Source organism: Balaenoptera musculus, chromosome 5 (assembly GCF_009873245.2).
Source record: "Balaenoptera musculus isolate JJ_BM4_2016_0621 chromosome 5, mBalMus1.pri.v3, whole genome shotgun sequence".
Taxonomy (NCBI): Eukaryota; Metazoa; Chordata; class Mammalia; order Artiodactyla; family Balaenopteridae; genus Balaenoptera; species Balaenoptera musculus.
In genome coordinates this window covers 14,059,856-14,079,996 of record NC_045789.1, presented here as the reverse complement: position 1 = coordinate 14,079,996, position 20,141 = coordinate 14,059,856, and the positions used below count along the sequence as shown (strand labels likewise).

Below are 20,141 nucleotides of genomic sequence, written 5' to 3'. Positions count from 1 at the left end.
CCCAGCTGCTCCGCGGCATGTGGGATCTTCCCAGACCAGGGCTCGAACCCGTGTCCCCTGCCCTGGCAGGCAGACTCTCAACCACTGCGCCACCAGGGAAGCCCACATACTATTTTAAAGGCAAGAAGAATTCATGTTTTCTCTTAAGGATGAAGTAAATCCCTAATTAATTCCTTGACAAAGTTAATTATTCTAATCTTGAACTGTCAACTTTGTTGAGAAATAAATGTTTTTTAACTTTACGAAAGTTCAAACTACCTTGATTTTGGATTAATAAAATTTTCAGAAAATTTTTTCTTAAAACAATATACAGAACACTACGTTCTAATAAGGCAGAAGCTGTACTGTGGCACTGAGCTGACCTTATGGCATGAAACCACATAAAGAAAAACTGGCCATGGTAAATCAAAGGCCTTTGGAGTCTCAGGGCTCATGGGAAAGTCATTTGTGAAATGAAGCACTGACTTAGGTAGCTTTCAGGATTCAGAGGTACACTATAGTTAATGACAATTTACCACCACTGCAGCTGGAAAAACAGCAGCAATAATACTCATGTTAGCTATAATGCAATGAAGAGACAGAATGTAGTTTTACCTCTTGATAGCTATTCTCATTCTCTCTCTCTCTCTCTCCCTCTCCCTACCTATCATCTATCTATCAATCATCCAGTGTCTACCTAACTATTTACTCAGACAGTGCATAATGGGACAGACTCAAAGCAAAGACTGAGCATCTCAACCTTGAAATATATATATTTTAGTATGTATCCTTTTCCTTCTTTTTAATAATATTGCCCACAGTCATATTTTACAGAGGTTAAAATTCTGAATATGTGTTATCCTTCCAGGAGAATGTGGGAAGCAATGTCCAAATTATACCCAGAATTCTATTGTATAAAGAATGCTCTACCAAAACTGTACTTTCAGGAGTTGGACTATGTTGTGATGTCTGCACATCACAAAATTAAGCCTTTACTGAAAAGGAAGTTGTAAATTTATTAACAGACATCACATAGCTTTGGCCATGCCTGTCATTTCTCATGCTTTGTATCAAGCGGAATCTTTGTCTACTTACTGGATGGAGCTTTCAATGCGGGTGATAGTGAGGAAAGCAGCAAGGTTTGCTGTGTAAGATGAGATGACAATCAAAGCAAATAGCCACCAAGCCCCCATCATCATTCGGGTAGCCAGAGTTGTGTATGGGACTTCCCCACCTGTGGAAAGAAGCAAAGAGAATAAAAGAACATCAACAAGTATTTATTGAGACTCTGAAGTCATACACATTCAAAAGCAAGGTAAATTTTAAGTAATGAGAAATCTTTCACATAACATCAGCATGGATCTCTGTATTTTGCTTATGTTCACCACTTCATATTTGAATCTGTTTTATGAGACTATGTGAGACTCAGTCAAATAGAAGCATGATAAATATTTAGTATAACATGTTTAAATGATATTTCTTCCAACTTGTTCTTCAACCCTAGAATTACCCTCTTATTACAACCTCAGATATACACTTTATATCCAAGGGCTTGACTATTTACTAGTTAAGAGATATTAATACTATTATGCTTATATTTAACATAAATTTTCAGATTTCTAGTTTAATAAATAATATTAAAAGATTATTTTTGTTAAATTCCCTAGAATCATAGGTTATTAATAATCTTGGGAGAATACATATTTCTATTGGTTTCAGCATCATCACATGTGTTTTGATCTACTCCTAATTGACTCACCACTCTTTTATAATCTTATTGTAGAATCTTCTTCTCCATCTTCTAAATGTTGGTGTGTCCTTGGGCTCAGTCTTTAAACTGTTTCTGTTCTGTCTGCATTCCAACCGCAGCTAATCTCAAGTCCCCTGACGTTGAATATTATCTACAGTATACTTTGATGACTCTCAGATCTCAGATTTATATTTCAAGCTTTACTCTCTCTAGAGAGCTACAGATAAACGCCTACATAATTTCCACTTGGAATTTAATGGGCATCTGAAATTTATCACATCTGAATCAGAATGCTTTATTTTCACTCTTGAATTAACACCCCAGTCTACACTATTTCAGGGAATAGCACCACTCTTCACTCTATTTCTCAGACCAAATACTTAGAAACTTTCCAACATCCTATCTGGTAGCAAGTCCTGTCACCTTTATCTTTAAACCACATACCAAATCCTACCTTATCTCCTCACTTCCAGTGCTGTCACATCTTCTTTTGACTGTACTACTAAACGACTTAAATGGTTTACTTGTTTACATTCTATGCACTACCACTCCTAAGTCTATCTCCATGGTGCTCTTTAAAAATGAAAATGAAATCGTGATATTCCTCTGATCCAAACTTCCAGTGGATTCCTGTCACTCTCAGAGAAAAAGAAAAAAGCAACCCCAAATCTCTACCAAGGCCTATCAGGTCCTACATGAACTGATCTCATGTCAATTTCCTGACTTACATTTTTCCACCCTCTCAACGGCCTTCTTGCAATTTCTTGCATGGAGTTACGCTGATTTCTGTCCTAGGGTCTTTGTACTTGCAATTTTTATGCCTGGAATTCTCTGCTCTTTAATTTAAAAATGACCTTCCTTTTAATTTATTTAAGTTTCTCCTCAGATGATACTTCCTCACAAATATATATTGTCATTCCATCTAAAATAATTTCCCATGACCTCATTCTTTCAGTCACTGTATTTTTTAAAAATCATAATTTATCATATATTTTATATATTTTTGTTTTTTTCCTCTTCCTTATTGTATAGTTTCTAACATAGAAACAGTTCCTGCCCCCTTTTAGGTGGGTAAATATTTGTTAAATGAATATATGTTTTGTATGGAGTTAATAATCCTTTTAAAATAAATTAGGTTTATGCTAAGAGTAAAAATAAATTAAAGAGATATATAATACTACATTTGCCTAGGTACATCAATATGTGAATGGCTTAACAGGATTCAATTAATTATCATATCAGGCAGATTTTTATGCCAACCACTAATTCTCACTATGCAATATTTCTGAACTTTCAGTGTAGTACAAACATACCCTTTGGGTATGACCTGAGCTATTTTCCTGATGTAATATCCTCAGAATAGGCTAACCTCTGATATCTGGAATGCATTTTTTCAAAAGCAATTATAATGCATTTTGGATATTTTCTTCTTCAAAGCAAAGGAGATATTCACTCAGCTTTTAAAAGATGAAAGCACAATAAAATATTCATTTTTAAACCAAATGGGGACGTCCTAGACAAAATGATTAATTGAAAAAAAAATAAAATATGAACAAGATGATAGCTAAAGACTGAAAGATGTTAATAAATATAACAAAAGTAGAACAGTAAATTAATGACTGAAAAGGCTAATTGAAGGTTTGTGTCCATGAAGTCTTTACCCTTGGTTAGAGTTGTTATCACCCATAAGAAAGAACACTTGTTGAGCTTTCTTCACCTGTGGCATAAAGCCTGAAACTTGGGAAATTCAAATATTCTTGTGGAGTCCAAATAAAATGACATTTTATTTGATATCTGAACTTAGAAATCAAATATTAAAAGTAAAGGGAATCTTGATTTCTAATTCTGGTAACTCAAGACAATCCTCCCACTGATGGCAACTAGAAAAAAATGAACATATAATGCATTTGAGAGCTAAAGGAGCAGTAAGAAACTAGATCAAGATCCTGAAGAAGATAACTCAGAAATGTGACTGGTATTTAGGACTGCTTTTTCCTGAGGGATAAATGCCAATTTAACAACAGGAAGATAAGAAACTGAGATGTTGAGCAATCTTTTGAAAGCCTTCAAAGTCAGGTGGCTATAAAAATTAAGGCCCAGGCCTTGCCAAATGGGGATGGGACTAAGAAAACCAGAAAATCGTCATATGCTTGGAAATCAACAATTACAATTCTATTAGGGCCATGGGTCAAAGAAAAATCACAAGAGAAATAAAAGGTATTTTTAAGTTGATGAAAATAAAAATACTCTATATCAAAATTTCACAAGTTTTGATAGCTGATAGGATGTAGCTAAATTTGTGTTTAAAGGGAAATTCATAACTTATATAAGAAGTCTGAAAATCAATGAGCTATTCATCAATTTCAAGAAGTTAAAAAAAACCTGGCAAGTTAAACCCAAAGAACATAGAAGGAGGGACATAATAAATATAAGAGCAAAAATTAGTAAACTAGATAAAAAATAAAATAGAGAATGTTGATCCAACAGAAGTTTGGTCCTTTGAATATACCTATAAAAAGCTCTTGAGACTGATCAAGAAAACAAGTAAAGGCACAAAAAAATAAAATAATAGGAGTTAAAAGGACATATTGTTAGAGATGTTTCAGATATTAGAAGGATAAAAGAGGAGGATCTTATGTACAGTTCTATGTGATTTGTAACTGAAGTGAGTCCCTTGTAGGCAGCAAATAAATGGGTCTTGTTTTTTATCCATGTCACTCTAAGTCTTTTGTTTGGCGAATTTAGTCCCTTTACATTTACAGTAACTATTGATAGGTATGTTCTTATTGCCATTCTGTTAATTGTTTTCTGGCTGTTTTCGTAGTTCCTCTCTATTTCTTCTTTTTCTCTCTTCCCTTGGATTTTCATGGTTTCCTTTAGTGTTGTGTTAGATTCCTTTCTCATTTTCTTTTGTATATTTACTATAAGTTTTTTCCTTGTATGATACAACCAGACCACTATCATACACCATACACAAAAATTAACTCAAAATGGATTAAAAACTTGAGTGTAAGACCTGCAACCATGAAATTCATAGAAGAAAACATAAGCTGTAGCCTCACTGACATCAGCCTTAGAGGTGTTTTTGTGGATCTGATTCCAAAGGCAAGGAAAACAAAAGCAAAAATTAAAAAATGAGCCTACAGCAAACTAAAAAGCTTCTGCACAGTGAAGGAAGCTATCATCAAAATGAAAGGGCAACCTATTGAATGGGAGAAGACATTTAGAAATCACACATCTGATATGGGGTTAGTATCCAAAATATATAGAGACTCAGATAACTCAACAAAAAATAAACCAAACAATGTGATTAAAAAAATGGGCAGAGGAGAGAACTTCTGGCTTGGGGAACATGGAGATGCTGGGAGAGTGTTGCACCTGGAAATGGCATGGAAACACCATGTTCTCTCCCCACATCTTATCCTATGAATCACTTCTTTCTGTTCATTCCTGAGTTACAGCCTTTCATAATAAACTGGCAATCTGCCATGTGGCTGGCAGGCTCTTGGGGCTCCAGCGAGGTGTCAGGCCTGAGCACCTGAGGTGGCAGAGCTGAGTTCAGGACATTGGACCACCAGAGACCTCCTGGCTCCAAGTAATATCAATTGGCGAGAACTCTCACAGAGACCTCCATCTCAACGTTAAGACCCAGTTCCACCCAACAGCCAGCAAGCTCCAGTACTGGACACACCATTCCAAAATAGTAAGACTGGAACACAACCCCACCCATTAGCAGAGAGGCTCTCTAAAATCACAGACACCCCAAAACAAACCACCAAACGTGGTCTGCCCACCAGAAAGACAAGATCCAGCCCCACCCACCAGAACACAGGCACCAGTCCCCTCCAGCAGGAAGCTTACACAAGTCACTGAACCAACCTTAGGTACTGGGGGCAGACACCAAAAACTATGGGAACTATGAACCTACAGCCTGCAAAAAGGAGACTCCAAACACAGTAAGTTAAGCGAATTGAGAAGACAGAGAAATACGCAGCAGATGAAGGAGCAAGGTAAAAACCCACCAGACCAAAAAAATGAAGAGGAAATAGTCAGTCTACTTGAAAAAGAATTCAGAGTAATGATAGTAAAGATGATACAAAATCTTGGAAATAGAATGGAGAAAATATAGGAAACGTTTAACAAGGACCTAGAAGAATGAAAGAGCAAACAAACAATGATGAACAGCAAAATAAATGAAATTCAAAATTTGCTAGAAGAAATCAATAGCAGAATAACTGAGGCAGAAGAACGGATAAGTGACCTGGAAGATAAAATAGTGGAAATAACTACTGCAGAGTGGAATAAAGAAAAAAGAATGAAAAGAATTGAGGACACTCTCAGAGACCCCAGGGACAACATCAAACACACCAACATTTGAATTATAGGGGTCCCAGAAGAGAAAAAGAAAGGGACTGAGAAAATATTTGAAGAGATTATAGTTGAAAACTTCCCTAATATGGGAAAGGAAATAGTCAATCAAGTCCAGGAAGCGCAGAGAGTCCCATACAGGATAAATGCAAGAGAAACACGGGAAGACACATATTAATCAAACTATCAAAAATTAAATACAAAGAAAAAATATTAAATCAGCAAGAGAAAAATAACAAATAATATACAAGGGAATCCCTATAAGGTTAACACCTGACCTTTCAGCAGAAACTCTGCAAGTCAGAAGGGAGTGGCAGGACATATTTAAACTGATGAAAGGGAAAAACCTACAACCAAGGTTACTCTACCCAGCAAGGATCTCATTCAGATTCGACTGAGAAATTAAAATCTTTACAGACAAGCAAAATTTAAGAGAATTCAACACCACTAAACCAGCTTTACAACAAATGCTAAAGAAACTTCTCTAGTCAGGAAACACAAGAGAGGGAAAAGACCTACAAAAACAAACCCAAAACAATTAAGAAAATGGTAAGGGGAACATACATATCGATAATTGCCTAAAATGTAAATGGATTACATGCTCCAACCAAAAGACATAGACTGGCTGAATGGACACAAAAACAAGACCCGTATATATGCTGTCTACAAGAGGTCCACTTCAGACCTAGGGACACATACAGACTGAAAGTGAGGGGATGGAAAAAGATATTCCATGACAATGGAAATCAAAAGTAAGCTGCGGTAGCAATTCTCATATGAGACAAATTAGACTTTAAAATATAGACTATTCCAAGAGACAAAGAAGGATAGTACATAATAATCAAGGGATCAATCCAAGAAGATATAACAATTGTAAATATTTATGCACCCAACATAGGAGCACCTCAATACATAAGGCAAATGCTAACAGCCATTAAAGGGAAATTGACAGTAACAAAATAATAGTAGGGGACCTGAACACCCCACATTCACCAATGGACAGATCATCCAAAATGAAAATAAAGAATGAAACCCAATATTTAAATGACACATTAAACAAGATGGACTTAATTGATATTTATAAGACATTCCATCCAAAAACAACAGAATACACTTTCTTCTCAAGTGCTCATGGAACATTCTCCAGGATAGATCATATCTTGGGTCAGAAATCAAGCCCTGGTAAATTTAAGAAAATTGAAATTGTATCAAGTATCTTTTCTGACCACAACAGTATGAGACTAGATATCAATTATGGGAAGAAAACTGTAAAAAATATAAACACATGGAGGCTAAACAATACACTACTAAATAACCAAGAGATCACTGAAGAAATCAAAGAGGAAATAAAAAAAATACCTAGAAACAAATGACAATGAAAAAAGGACAACTGAAAACCTATGGGATGCAGCAAAAGCAGTTCTAAGAGGAAGTTTATAGCAATACAAACCTACCTCAAGAAACAAGAAACATCTCAAATAAACAATCTAACCTTACACCTAAAGCAATTAGAGAAGGAAGAACAAAAAAACCACAACGTTAGCAGAAGGGAAGAAATCATAAAGATCAGATCAGCAACAAAAGAAAAAGAAATGAAGGAAACAGTAGCAAAGATCAATAAAATGAAAAGCTGGTTCTTTGAGAAGATAAACAAAATTGATAAACCATTAGCCAGACTCATCAAGAAAAAAAGGGAGAAAACTAAGATCAACAGGATTAGAAATGTAAAAGGAGAAGTAACAACTGACCCTTCAGAAATACAAAGGATCATCACGGATTACTAAAAGCAACTATATGCCAATAAAATGGAAAAGCTGGAAGAAATGGACAAATTCTTAGAAAAACACAACCTTCCGAGACTGAACCAGGAAGAAATAGAAAATATGAACAGACCAATCACAAGCACTGAAATTGAAACTGTAATTAAAAATCTTCCAACAAACAAAAGCCCAGGACCAGATGGCGTCACAGGCAAATTCTACCAAACATTTAGAGAAGAGCTAACACCTATCCTTCTCAAACTCTTCCAAAACATAGCAGAGGGAGGAACACTCCAAAACTCATTCTGCGAGGCCACCATCGCCCTGATGCCAAAACCAGAAAAGATGTCACAAAAAAAGACAACTACAGACCAATACCACTGATGAATGTCAATGCAAAAATCCTCAACAAAATACTAGCAAACAGAATCCAACAACACATTAAAAGAATCATACACCATGATCAAGTGGGGTTTATCCCAGGAATGCAAGGATTCTTCAATATACACAAACCAATCAATGTGATACACCATATTAACAAAGTGAAGGATAAAAACCATATGATCATCTCAATAGATGCAGAGAAGCTTTTGACAAAATTCAACACCCCTTTATGATAAAAACTCTTCAGAAAGTAAGCATAGAGGGAACTTACTTCAACATAATAAAGGCCATATATGACAAACCCACAGCCAACATCTTTCTCAATGGTGAAAACTGAAACCATTTCCTCTAAAATCAGGAACAAGACACGGATGCCCACTCTCACCACTATTATTCAACATAGTTTTGCAAGTTCTAGCCACAGCAATCAGAGAAGAAAAAGAAATAAAAGGAATCCAAATCAGAAATGAAGAAGAAAAGCTGTCACTGTTTGCAGATGACATGATAATATACATAGAGAATCCTAAAGACTCTATCAGAAAACTACTAGAGGTAATCAATGAATTTGGTAAAGCAGCAGGATACAAAATTAATGCACAGAAATCTCTGGCATTCCTATACACTAATGATGAAAAATCTGAAAGAGAAATTAAGGAAACACTCCCATTTACCAGTGCAACAAAAAGAATAAAATACTTAGGAATAAACCTACCTAAGGAAACCTATACACTAATGATGAAAAATCTGAAAGAGAAATTAAGGAAACACTCCCATTTATCACTGCAACAAAAAGAATAAAATACTTAGGAATAAACCTACCTAAGGAGACAAAAGACCTGTATGCAGAAAACTATAAGACACTGAGGAAAGAAATTAAAGATGATACAAATAGATAGAGAGATATACCGTGTTCTTGGATTGGAAGAATCAACATTGTGAAAATGACTATACTACCCAAAGCAATCTACAGATTCAATGCAATCCCTTTCAAACTACCAAAGGCATTTTTCACAGAACTAGAACAAAAAATTTCACAATTTGTATGGAAACACAAAAGACCCTGAATAGCCAAAGCAATCTTGAGAAAGAAAAATGGAGCTGGAGGAATCAGGCTCCTGGATTCAGACTATACTACAAAGCTACAGTAACCAAGACAGTATGGTACTGGCAAAAAAACAGAAATATAGATCCATGGAACAGGATAGAAAGCACAGAGATAAACCCATGCACATGTGGTAACCTTATCTTTGATAAAGGAGGCAGGAATATACAATGGAGAAAAGACAGCCTCTTCAATAAGTGGTGCTGGGAAAACTGGACAGCTACATGTAAAAGAATGATATTAGAACACTCCCCCACACCATACACAAAAATAAACTCAAAATGGATTAAAGACCTAAATGTAGGGTCAAACACTATAAAACTCTTAGAGGAAAACCTAGACAGAACAAACACTGCATGACATAAATCACAGCAAGATCCTTTTTGACCTACCTCCTAGAGAAATGGAAATAAAAACAAAAATAAACAAATGGGACCTAATAAAACTTAAAAAGCTTTTGCACAGGAAAGGAAACCATAAACACAACGAAAAGACAGCCCTCAGAATGGGAGAAAATATTTGCAAATGAAGCAACTGACAAAGGATTAATCTCCAAAATATATAAGCAGCTCATGCAGCTCAATATCAAAACACCAAACAACCCAATCCAAAAATTGGCAGAGGACCTAAATAGACATTTCTCCAAAGGAGATATGCAGATTGCCAAGAAACATATGAAAGGATGCTCAACATCACTAATCATTAGAGAAATGCAAATCAAAACTACAATGAGGTATCACCTCACACCAGTCAGAATGGCCAGCATCAAAAAATCTACACACAATAAATGCTGGAAAGGGTGTGGAGAAAAGGGAACCCTCTTGCACTGTTGGTGGGAATGTAAATTGATACAGCCACTATGGAGAACAGTATGGAGGTTCCTTAAAAAACTTGAAATAGAACTACCATATGACCCAGTAATCCCACTACTGGGCATATACCCTGAGAAAACCATAATTCAAAAAGAGTCATGTACCACAATACTCACTGCAGCACTATTTACAATAGCCAGGACATAGAAGCAACCTAAGTGTCCACTGACAGATGAATGGATAAAGAAGATGTGGCACATATATACAATGGAGTATTACTCATCCATATAAAGAAACAAAATTGAGTTATTTGTAGTGAGGTGGATGGGCCTAGAGTCTGTCATACAGGGTGAAGTAAGTCAGAAAGAGAAAAACAAATACTGTATGCTAACACATATATATGGAAGCTAAAAGAAAAAATGGTTCTGATGAACCTAGGGGCAGGACAGGAATAAAGATGCAGACATAGAGAATGGACTTGAGGACACGGGGAGGGGGAAGGTAAGCTGGGACGAAGTGAGAGAGTGGCATGGACATATATACACTACCAAATGTAAAATAGATAGCTAGTGGGAAGCAGCCGCATAGCACAGGGAGATCAGCTTAGTGTTTTGTGACCACCTAGAGGGGTGGGATAGGGAGGGAGGGAGGGAGATGCAAGAGGGAGGGGATAAGAGGATATATGTATACATATAGCTGATATACTTTTTTATACAGCAGAAACTAACATAACACTGTAAAGCAATTATACTCCAATAAAGATTTTAAATTAAAAAAAAAATGGGCAGAGGATCTGAATAGATATTTTTTCCAAAGAAGACATACTGATGGCACACAGGCACATGAAAATATATCCAACATCACTAATTATTAGTGAAATGCAAATCAAACCCACTATGATATATTGCCTCCACCTGTTAAGATGGGTTTTATTAAAAAAAAAAAAAGAGAGAGAGAGAGAAAATATGCTTTGGTGAGGATGTGGAAAAAAGGGAACCCTTGCATGCTTTTGCAATGCAAATGTAAATTTGTGCAGCCACTATGCAAAACCTATGGAGGTTCCTCAAAAAATTAAAATTGAACTGCCATGTGAACCAGCAATTCCACTTCTGAGTATATATCTGAAGGAAATGAAATATGCATCTCAAAGAGAGAACTGCACTCCCATGTTCACGGCAGCATTATTCACAACCGCCAAGATATGGAAACAACGTAAATGTTCATCAGTAGATGCATGGATAAATAAAACGTGATATGTATTTAAAGACAAGCCACAGTAGAACACACACACACACACACGAATATTATTCATCCACAAAAACGAAAATCCTGCCATATGTGACACCACGGATGCACCATGAGAAAATTATGTTGAGTGAAATAAGCCAGCCACAGAAAAACAAATGCTGCATGATTTCACTTACCTGTGTAATCTAAAATAATCAAATTCATAGAAGCAGAGAATAGAATGGTGGTGGTCAGGGGCTGGGGTGGGAGGTATGGGGGAAATGAGATGTTGGTCCAAGGGTGCAAAGTTTCATTTATGCACTATGAATAAGTTCTAGAGACCTAATGTACAGCATGGTGACAATAGTTACCAAAACTGTATCATATACTTGACACTTGCTAAGACGATAGATCTTGAATTAAATCTTCTCAACACACATACTATAATTAGGAAGAGGTTATAGACAAATTATTTAGCTTGATTATGGTGATCTTTTAACAGTGTATACAAATATTAAAACATCAAGTTGCAAATCTTAGTACAACTTTTATCAGTCAAATATATCTCAATAAATTTATTTCAAAATGAGGATAAAAAAAGAAAAGATTGATAAATTTGACTATGGTAATACTTTGTAGTTCAAAACCCACCATTAAGAAAGTAAAGACAAGCCACAGTAGAACATATTTTCAATACTCATAGCTAACAAAAATTTCATCAATGTATATTAACTTCTATAAATCAATAACAATAAAACAGACAATAACTAGAAAAATGGGCAAGAGGTTTCACAAAAGAAGATACCAAATGCCCATTAAATATGTGAAAAGGTGGCAACCTTATTAGTTATGTGGGGTACACAAACTAAAGGAAAAATGAAATACCACTACATAGCCAACAGAATAATTGAAATAAGGAAATATACAATATCAAGTGTTGGCAAGGGTGTAGAGTGACTAGAACCCTAGTAACCTGTTGATGAGATTATAAATTGGTTCAATCACTTTGACAAACAATTTGGCAGCATCTCTGAAAACTACCATACACATACCTTAAGACTCAGCAATTCCACTCAGGTACACACCACAAAGAGGAAAATGTGTACACCAAGACATGAACAGGAATCTCCATAGCAACATTATTCATAATAGCCTCAAACTGGAAATAGCCTAAACACTACTCTTTGAGGATAGAGTGTATAAAGTATGGTATATATATATATATATATATATATATATATATATATATATATATACACACACACATATGTATTCATATAGTGGGATATTACATAGCAATGAAAATGAACAGATTTCAGTTATATATAACACCATGAATGGATTTCACAAACTAAATTTTTGAGTAAAAGAATGCACACTGTATGATAATTGCTCTAAAACAGGCAACATGAATGGTAGTGTTGATAATCTCATGAGTTGTTACCTTTGGGGATATAGGCTAATGGTTGAGGTGGGGAAATGGGGGCTGTGTCATGAGTAATGTTCTATCTTTTCCTGGGTGGCAATTACACTGGTGTTCCATTGCTGGTAATTCATTGAGCTGCACTTTTAAGTTTTGTGCACTTTTCTGTACCTAAATCGTACCTCACAATTAAAAACAAGACCTAAATAAAAGAAGTAAAAAGAGAGAAGGGTGAGTTTAATAAAGACCATTTTTTCCCTTCCTCTGTTTTGTTTTTCTGTATCCACAATTTGAAAAAAAAAATTGTATTTTCATAGATTCTGGATGCTAGAAGACAGGTAAAAGATAAAAAATTACCTGTTAAATTAAAAACACAGCCCCACATTGCTAAAAGCATGGCAGAAATTAGGCTGGCCATTCCTGACATTTCAGGGTGTGCAAAGGTCTGACTCTAGAGCTGGGCGTTTTGATTCTTATAATCCCTGGTGAGTTTGAAGTCCCCCAATATCAGTCTGCAGAAGCGTGTAGAATTTGTATTTTTTCAAAGTGACCCTTCTGCGGTAAGAGAAATATTCTTGACACAGATTTGCATTTTGATGTGACTGGTTTGCCACGTCAAAAAGTACATCAACTTGGGGCTTCCCTGGTGGCGCAGTGGCTGAGAATCTGCCTGCTAATGCAGGGGACACGGGTTCGAGCCCTGGTCTGGGAAGATCCCATATGCCACGGAGCAATTAGGCCCGTGAGCCGCAATTACTGAGCTTGCGTGTCTGGAGCCTGTGCTACGCAACGAAAGAGGCCGCGATAGTGAGAGGCCCGCGCACCGCGATGAAGAGTGGCCCCCGCTTGCTGCAACTAGAGAAAGCCCTCGCACGGAAACGAAGACCCAACATAGCAACCAATCAATAAAAATAAAAAAGTACATCAACTTTACTACTGTATATATTATCTTATTTATAAAGGTTGTTAAAGAAGTAAAATAATGTTTTTCCCTCAGGCAAGATTATAGAACTTGATAATTTCACCTGAGTCAGGCAAAAACTTGTTGCTCTAAGTCTCATTCTGTGTGAGTGTATATGCATTTTTGTGTTTGTCTGAAAATATAGAAAAGTAATTGTTTAAGATTCTCCAATTTCGTTGCTTGGTAAATCATCTTCTCATAGGTTTAATAACTCACACAGTGTTTCTTATATAATCTGGGACCGTGTAATTATTTTATGAAGTATGATTAAGAAATAAATAGAAGAAAATTCATTATTCCCTTTGCTTATAAACATTCCTCTTTCAGGAATTAGATCCTTATTGAAGCTAGGTTACTAGCAAAATGGCTAAAGACACTTATAGCAAATAGAAAATTTCCCATATTAGGGATGAATGAATATGTTCAAGTAAGCTGGTCAATTGGAGTGTCGGTAAATATTAGAACATTTTATACTTACAAAATCACAATTTAGAAAATATGAAGAAGGATAATGTTGGCAGTTAGCCACGGCCAAGGCAATGTTCTATTGATACATTTAAGGATGGGTGATAATGTACATATCTCCTAAATGCATAAGGTATGTCAGTCATATTTATGTATTAATCTGTTCCTTGAAGTTCATTCATAAATAGTCAAATTGAGAGCCTGGCTGTGACTAGAGTTGTAAACGCTTTAATATTTTTTCTTTTGGTGGAGGGTATGGAGGTAAGAAGGAGGAGCATGTGAGACACACATAAGCTTCACAGTCGGCCACAGGTTAGTATGTCCACTGTCTGAGTAGGGCAGGCTTTCAATGTGGCATGCCTGTCACTGGTACAACAGATGGCTTTAGGTGGTAGAGGGGGATAGCACAAAAACATATTGTGTCTGGTAAGGAGTTATTCCATTTACAAGTATCTTTCAGTATTTTCTTACAATGGCAAGAACAAAGCCTCAGTTTGCTGGTAATAAGTCTGTTTAAAATTTTGAATCTATTTTTATAAAGGGAAGGCAAATCTCAAACTCCCTTTGGCAGGCAACAGAAACTAATTAGAATTTAATAATATTATATTTCATTTATATTATTAGTATGGTTATTTTCTATTTAATGCAAATGGCACTGCTTTTATATTACTGAACATACCTTTATTAACAATAACTCTGACCCCTCTATAATCTCAAACATTCCACACTTTCATCTTTTCAGCTTCCTCCCCCCATCAAGTCTACAGTCCCACCAATATCTAAGATCTGTTGACCCTACCACCTTTTCACTGTCCATCCCCATTCCTATTAGATGTATTTTCCTCTTACCTAGCTTAAATCCAGTGATTTGTTAAAATCAACACTGCATTTATCCTCAACTCCCTTGAAATCCTCTCAGCAGAGCCCAAACTGAGTCAAATTCAATTTTTTCTTTACGCTAACTGTGGAATAACTTACACCTGTGCAACTCATTTTAAATTCATGTCCACAAACTTCAAATGAGTCTTTCACGCAGCCTCAGAGTCATATTACATCTTCCTAGAAATTCTCTCCTCCACTCTCTTAGACAATTGATTATTCCAGTGTTTCTCTGTCTTCTCATACCACAAATTCCACACTCCCATTCTCACTCTCAGAAGATGATCATGAAATCTAATTTAGAAAATTAAAGCAATTTCAAGGAACTTCCAGAGGAAAGAAGGTACAAAACAGTTTATAGGGTGTACTTTAAGGTAAAAAAGGAGGTGGGAATGTGCTTATATTTTCAGAATAAAGCAATAGGAAAATAAACCAAGAGTATATACATATGGAGAGTGGGGGGTAGTAGAGTAAAAGGGACAAAGAATGAATTAAGATTTCTGTGGCTGACTTTGTTATTTAGTTTTAAATTTGGAACAGTTAAATGTTTCACATAATTAGAAAGAATATTAAATTTTAAAAAGAGTAAATTGAAAACAATGACAAAAATGAACTTAAGAGTATATCAAGTTAGTGACATAACGGCACAGATAAAAGTTACTTCAAATGACTCTAAAATACAATGACTGCTTCCCCCTACTCAAGGCCACAGTCCTTTTGGATAGCCCTCTCATATAACTCTCTCTTCTGGTTCTAGTAACTATTCCCTTTCTTTGCCCCTTCAGACCCAAGAGTGATAATAGCTCCTTCTGTAACTAACAGGTACTGTACCAACTTTTGTTACTTTCTCAAAACTCCACCCACATCATTGTAAAGAGTCTTTTTAGTAATCTTTCCACAGTGTCCCAGACAGAATGCACCATCTATGTCCTGTCTGGTAGAATGCAAGGTCCCATGAAACAGAAACACAAAAATGGGATTCTGGGATTGAATTGCTCACATGTCTATGTAGTGCTTATTGGTGGGAAATGGAACACTGGCAAGCCACAGCTTGTGGTTACATTATAATCATTCAGTTACTACCAGTGTTGGCATGGGATGAAGGACATGTGGAATGCAAGGCCTTGGGAGATCAAGTGGCTGGGGCAATAACAGTGATTTTAAAGATTGTAGTTTTAGCTAACTGCTCTGAAGTCTTCAAATAAAACAAAAGTTAAAGGAGACATTGAGGGCAATGAATACCAAACTCAGAAACAGGGAAAATTTGAGAGGCTTGATGGCAGCTTTGAAGGAGTCTCTTAAATTGTATAGTTTCAGGGCAGACATGACTGAGGACAAGATTAAGGCTTGACTGTAAGGAAAAACAATTCAATCACCAATTAAATCTTCTGTCCTATGTGGTCTCTCATGGTAAGGGAAGGGGACTGATGAGAAATTCGACCTTCCAAACCTCTCTGAAACTCCTTAGTATTGGAAGCAACCACCCCTTCTGAGGGAATCAGCCTTCCCCAGCACAAAAGCTTCTCAGTGACTGGACCTGGGGAATCAGAGTTCTCTCCTGGATTCACCCACGTCACCCCTTGCTGCCTCCAGGCTACAACTTAGATCTTAACATAACTCAGTTAGAGAAATATAAAGCCTGCTTATAAAAGTTTCATACCACATAGGATACAATGTAAGTATTGATTAGAGCAAATATATTGTCATGAGTGGTAATGATCTGGAATTTGATATTTAATGTGTTGATTTGATACTTGGGGAGTGGTAGTAATAGTTGGTTAGATTGGCTAATTGAAGGATGGACCAATAATGAATGGATTTTGAAGGTAATGTATACACAACATCTCTGGCATACTGTAGAGATTCAGGGAGGGGGAAATGCTGGAATGAATCTGTTCTGAACAACCTGTTCACCTCCCTGACTATTGTTTAGAGGAATGCTCCCTACACAAAGACATTAAGAAATGCACCGGAGGGAATAGAACACAAGCATCTCTGAAGAGTTCTACGTGCTTGTTCTCGGTTGGCCTGAGATGACATTGGAATACTGCAATGAAATTGGATTTCTTGATATTAAAATGGGTGCAGGTTGATAAAGGCTAAGTGTAGCTGTTCAGCTATCAGAGACAAGGTGAAATTACCAAAGTATGCATGGTGTGTTGTGAATGGTAATTAATGTGTATTGACCTTCACAGACCTATAGCGATAGCTCATCACAGGGTTCCTAAATATGGAATAGATAGGCAGCCTACTAAGGTGCTTCTTGATATGTATGGACAAAACAATTCTAGATCTGAGGGCAGAAAAAACCTAGTCTCAACTGATGAGTGGGAATTTGGAGCCACAGTTCCTAGAACTTATATAGTTTACAGATCCAAAAACCCAATACTGAAGAGGAGGCCAGGTTAGCATTTTTTATGTTTTTTTTTTTGACATTTTTCTTGAGTAATTTTTAATCTAATTGTCATGCCACACTTACACTTTTGTATTCTACTTATTACATTTTCACTGGCTGAATAATATTTTCACAGTCAGATACACTGTAGCTCACTTTAGTATCCTATTTTGGAAATGCAGACATTTTCATCATCATATATCACATTGCAATACACATCTTCTTTTTGATGGAATCCATGAAGAGAAGTTATTTGGTGAAAAATGAATTTTGTTATGTCATACAAGTGTTAACAATTTTCAGATACACTTTATAACATTATTTATTGAATAGGGATAGGTAATGTTACTCCTCTACAGCTAACATATGTCTTCCTGAAGTGTTGACATTTCAGTTGAATGAGAAAATATTGTTCTGGACTGGCTAATAAATCTATTTTCAGATAAACAAAAGTAGGCTAGAAGGCATTAGCTCATGTAATTGAAGTGTCAATTTCCTATACATAGGAAGATTTCTCTAATTTATTATTTACATTTCCACGGTAATTATAATACATGTAAAGCTGCTTATAAATACTAGTACCTTCTTTCCAACTCTAACATTATTTATACACTTCTGTTTTGAAGAGTTCTACATCAGCTTAATAATAAATTTTAACATATTTCATCATTGCTTTTACACATACAAATGCCATCTACACATACTTACCTGAAATAAGAATGTTCTTGTCATCAAATAAAAAAAAAAGAATGTGATTTCAACATTAGAAATTTCTACAGAAGGAGATAATCTTTATAATTCTTGAAACTTCAGGTTTAACACAAGTAGTTAAGTTTATTTTACTGAACTCAGTACCATAGAATATTTCTGATGAATACATTAGAAAAGTGTTAAATTAAAAATGAATTACAATCAAATTAAATGGTTGCTGGTTATACAACATAAACCTTTTATGCTGATTTTAACTTAAGTTTGAAATACGGACTGCTATGACTTACAGTAGAACTAAGTTGAATTACACTACACTTAAAAAGTAATATTGGCAGCTTTTTAATTTCACAATGTTTTCACTATTCCAGCCCATATAAAATTCTCACTGTTTCTAATGAGCTAGGGATAAAAAAACAGCCAATTGAACGTCAATTTTCCTATCTGATATTACAAAATTAAAACATTTGAGATGTTAGTATTTCAATTAAAAGGGGATTTCAGGTTCTCAGTTTGTAAGACAGACTACATTATGTTTTACACAAGTTGTACCTCAAGTAATAGTCAAGGATCTTGAGGTTAGTGTTCCATTGAAATGTAAGCTCCCTTAAGTACAACATTAAGAACATGGATCAGCAATACATATGGTGTTTACCATGATTCTCCACCACAAACTGGTTTACTTTCATATCTCCAAGGATAATGGCAGTGATGGTATGTAGAAACACTTGTTGCAAATCCTTTCTCATTTAATCAAGGCTTTATTTTTCCCTTCTGCACTAATTGTTTTGTATTCAATTATATTGGAAAAATGATCATAAGACGCATGAATTGTACTAAATCTTTCAGCGATTTTGAAATGACATTGAAATTAGAAGTTCTTTTTTCTACTTTTTATGAGATTTTTTTTTTATAAAAGAGCTTCTAAATGTTTGAGATAGACCAGTTTAGTTGGAAGGTTTGGTAGTATATATGGCTGTTTGCTGAGATTTCCACTAATTCATAGATCTATATTTTATGGTACTAACTAATGGTTTATGAAAGCAGCTTTAGCACAAACCACAGTGGATGAGCAGGCACATATCTTCCTTGAATTTCCTGCCATTTTTATATGTGACAAAAAACTGTGTTTGCTTACCTCTTTTTCTGTTTCCTTTCTCAGTATCTATCAAAAGGACCTTGTAAATTTTAATAATAAAAATAAGACTTTGCATCTTCAGAACAATGATGTCACAACTAAATTTCAACAACTATGGAGAAATGTATCTCAAACCTTCATTGACTCCCAGAATATTTCCCAACACTTGTATGCTTTCTATAGTTATTTTACAAAAAGCACACATAATTTGTTTAGGAGGTGCTCTTAGAAATATCTTCAGCCTCTGTATTCATACTCTTATTATATCTATTCCATTGTGCTATTTTAGAGGTCTTGTTAAAAAAAATAAGAGGAGAAAACAAACAGTCTCATTTTTTCTCTCCTGATTTGTCTTTAGATATGCTAGTACGTTTTGCTTGTAAGACTCAAGAGTATAAGTCCAAGATTTTGATAAAAGATTTAAGTGTACAGTACACAGGATTTTTTAAATCTGATATCACAAAATTAAAATATTTGAGGTTTTACTAATTCAGTCTAAAAAAGGTGAAAGATATCCAAACCAAACCCTCAAAATCTTCAGAAAACTTTTAGGTAGTTTCGTTCAAGGATGAACCAAAAATTTTAATGTCAATTTGTATGTCACCCCTTTGTTTTTCTCATGTCTACCACATTTGGCTTCATGTACTTTTGGTTTATTTTTTATTTACTAAATTATTTGATTGATACTTCAGGGGCTTTGTTACTATTTTTAATACATCAATGTATATCAATTGCCTATCTGCTCAGCAAAAAGGAAAAAACCAAAAAACCAAAAAACAGGAACATAGTG

At 35.4% G+C, this 20,141-nt stretch overlaps 1 protein-coding gene across 1 annotated transcript in view; it reads right to left on the bottom strand.

Annotated features, from left to right (window-relative positions):
• Window positions 1–20,141, bottom strand: part of GRID2 (glutamate ionotropic receptor delta type subunit 2) — a 1,394,429-nt gene that overhangs the window by 252,933 nt on the left and 1,121,355 nt on the right. Inside the window, exon 12 of the mRNA XM_036853844.1 lies at window positions 1,075–1,213. Coding sequence (XP_036709739.1) covers window positions 1,075–1,213 — 139 coding nt within the window. The remainder of the gene's footprint in view (window positions 1–1,074; window positions 1,214–20,141) is intronic.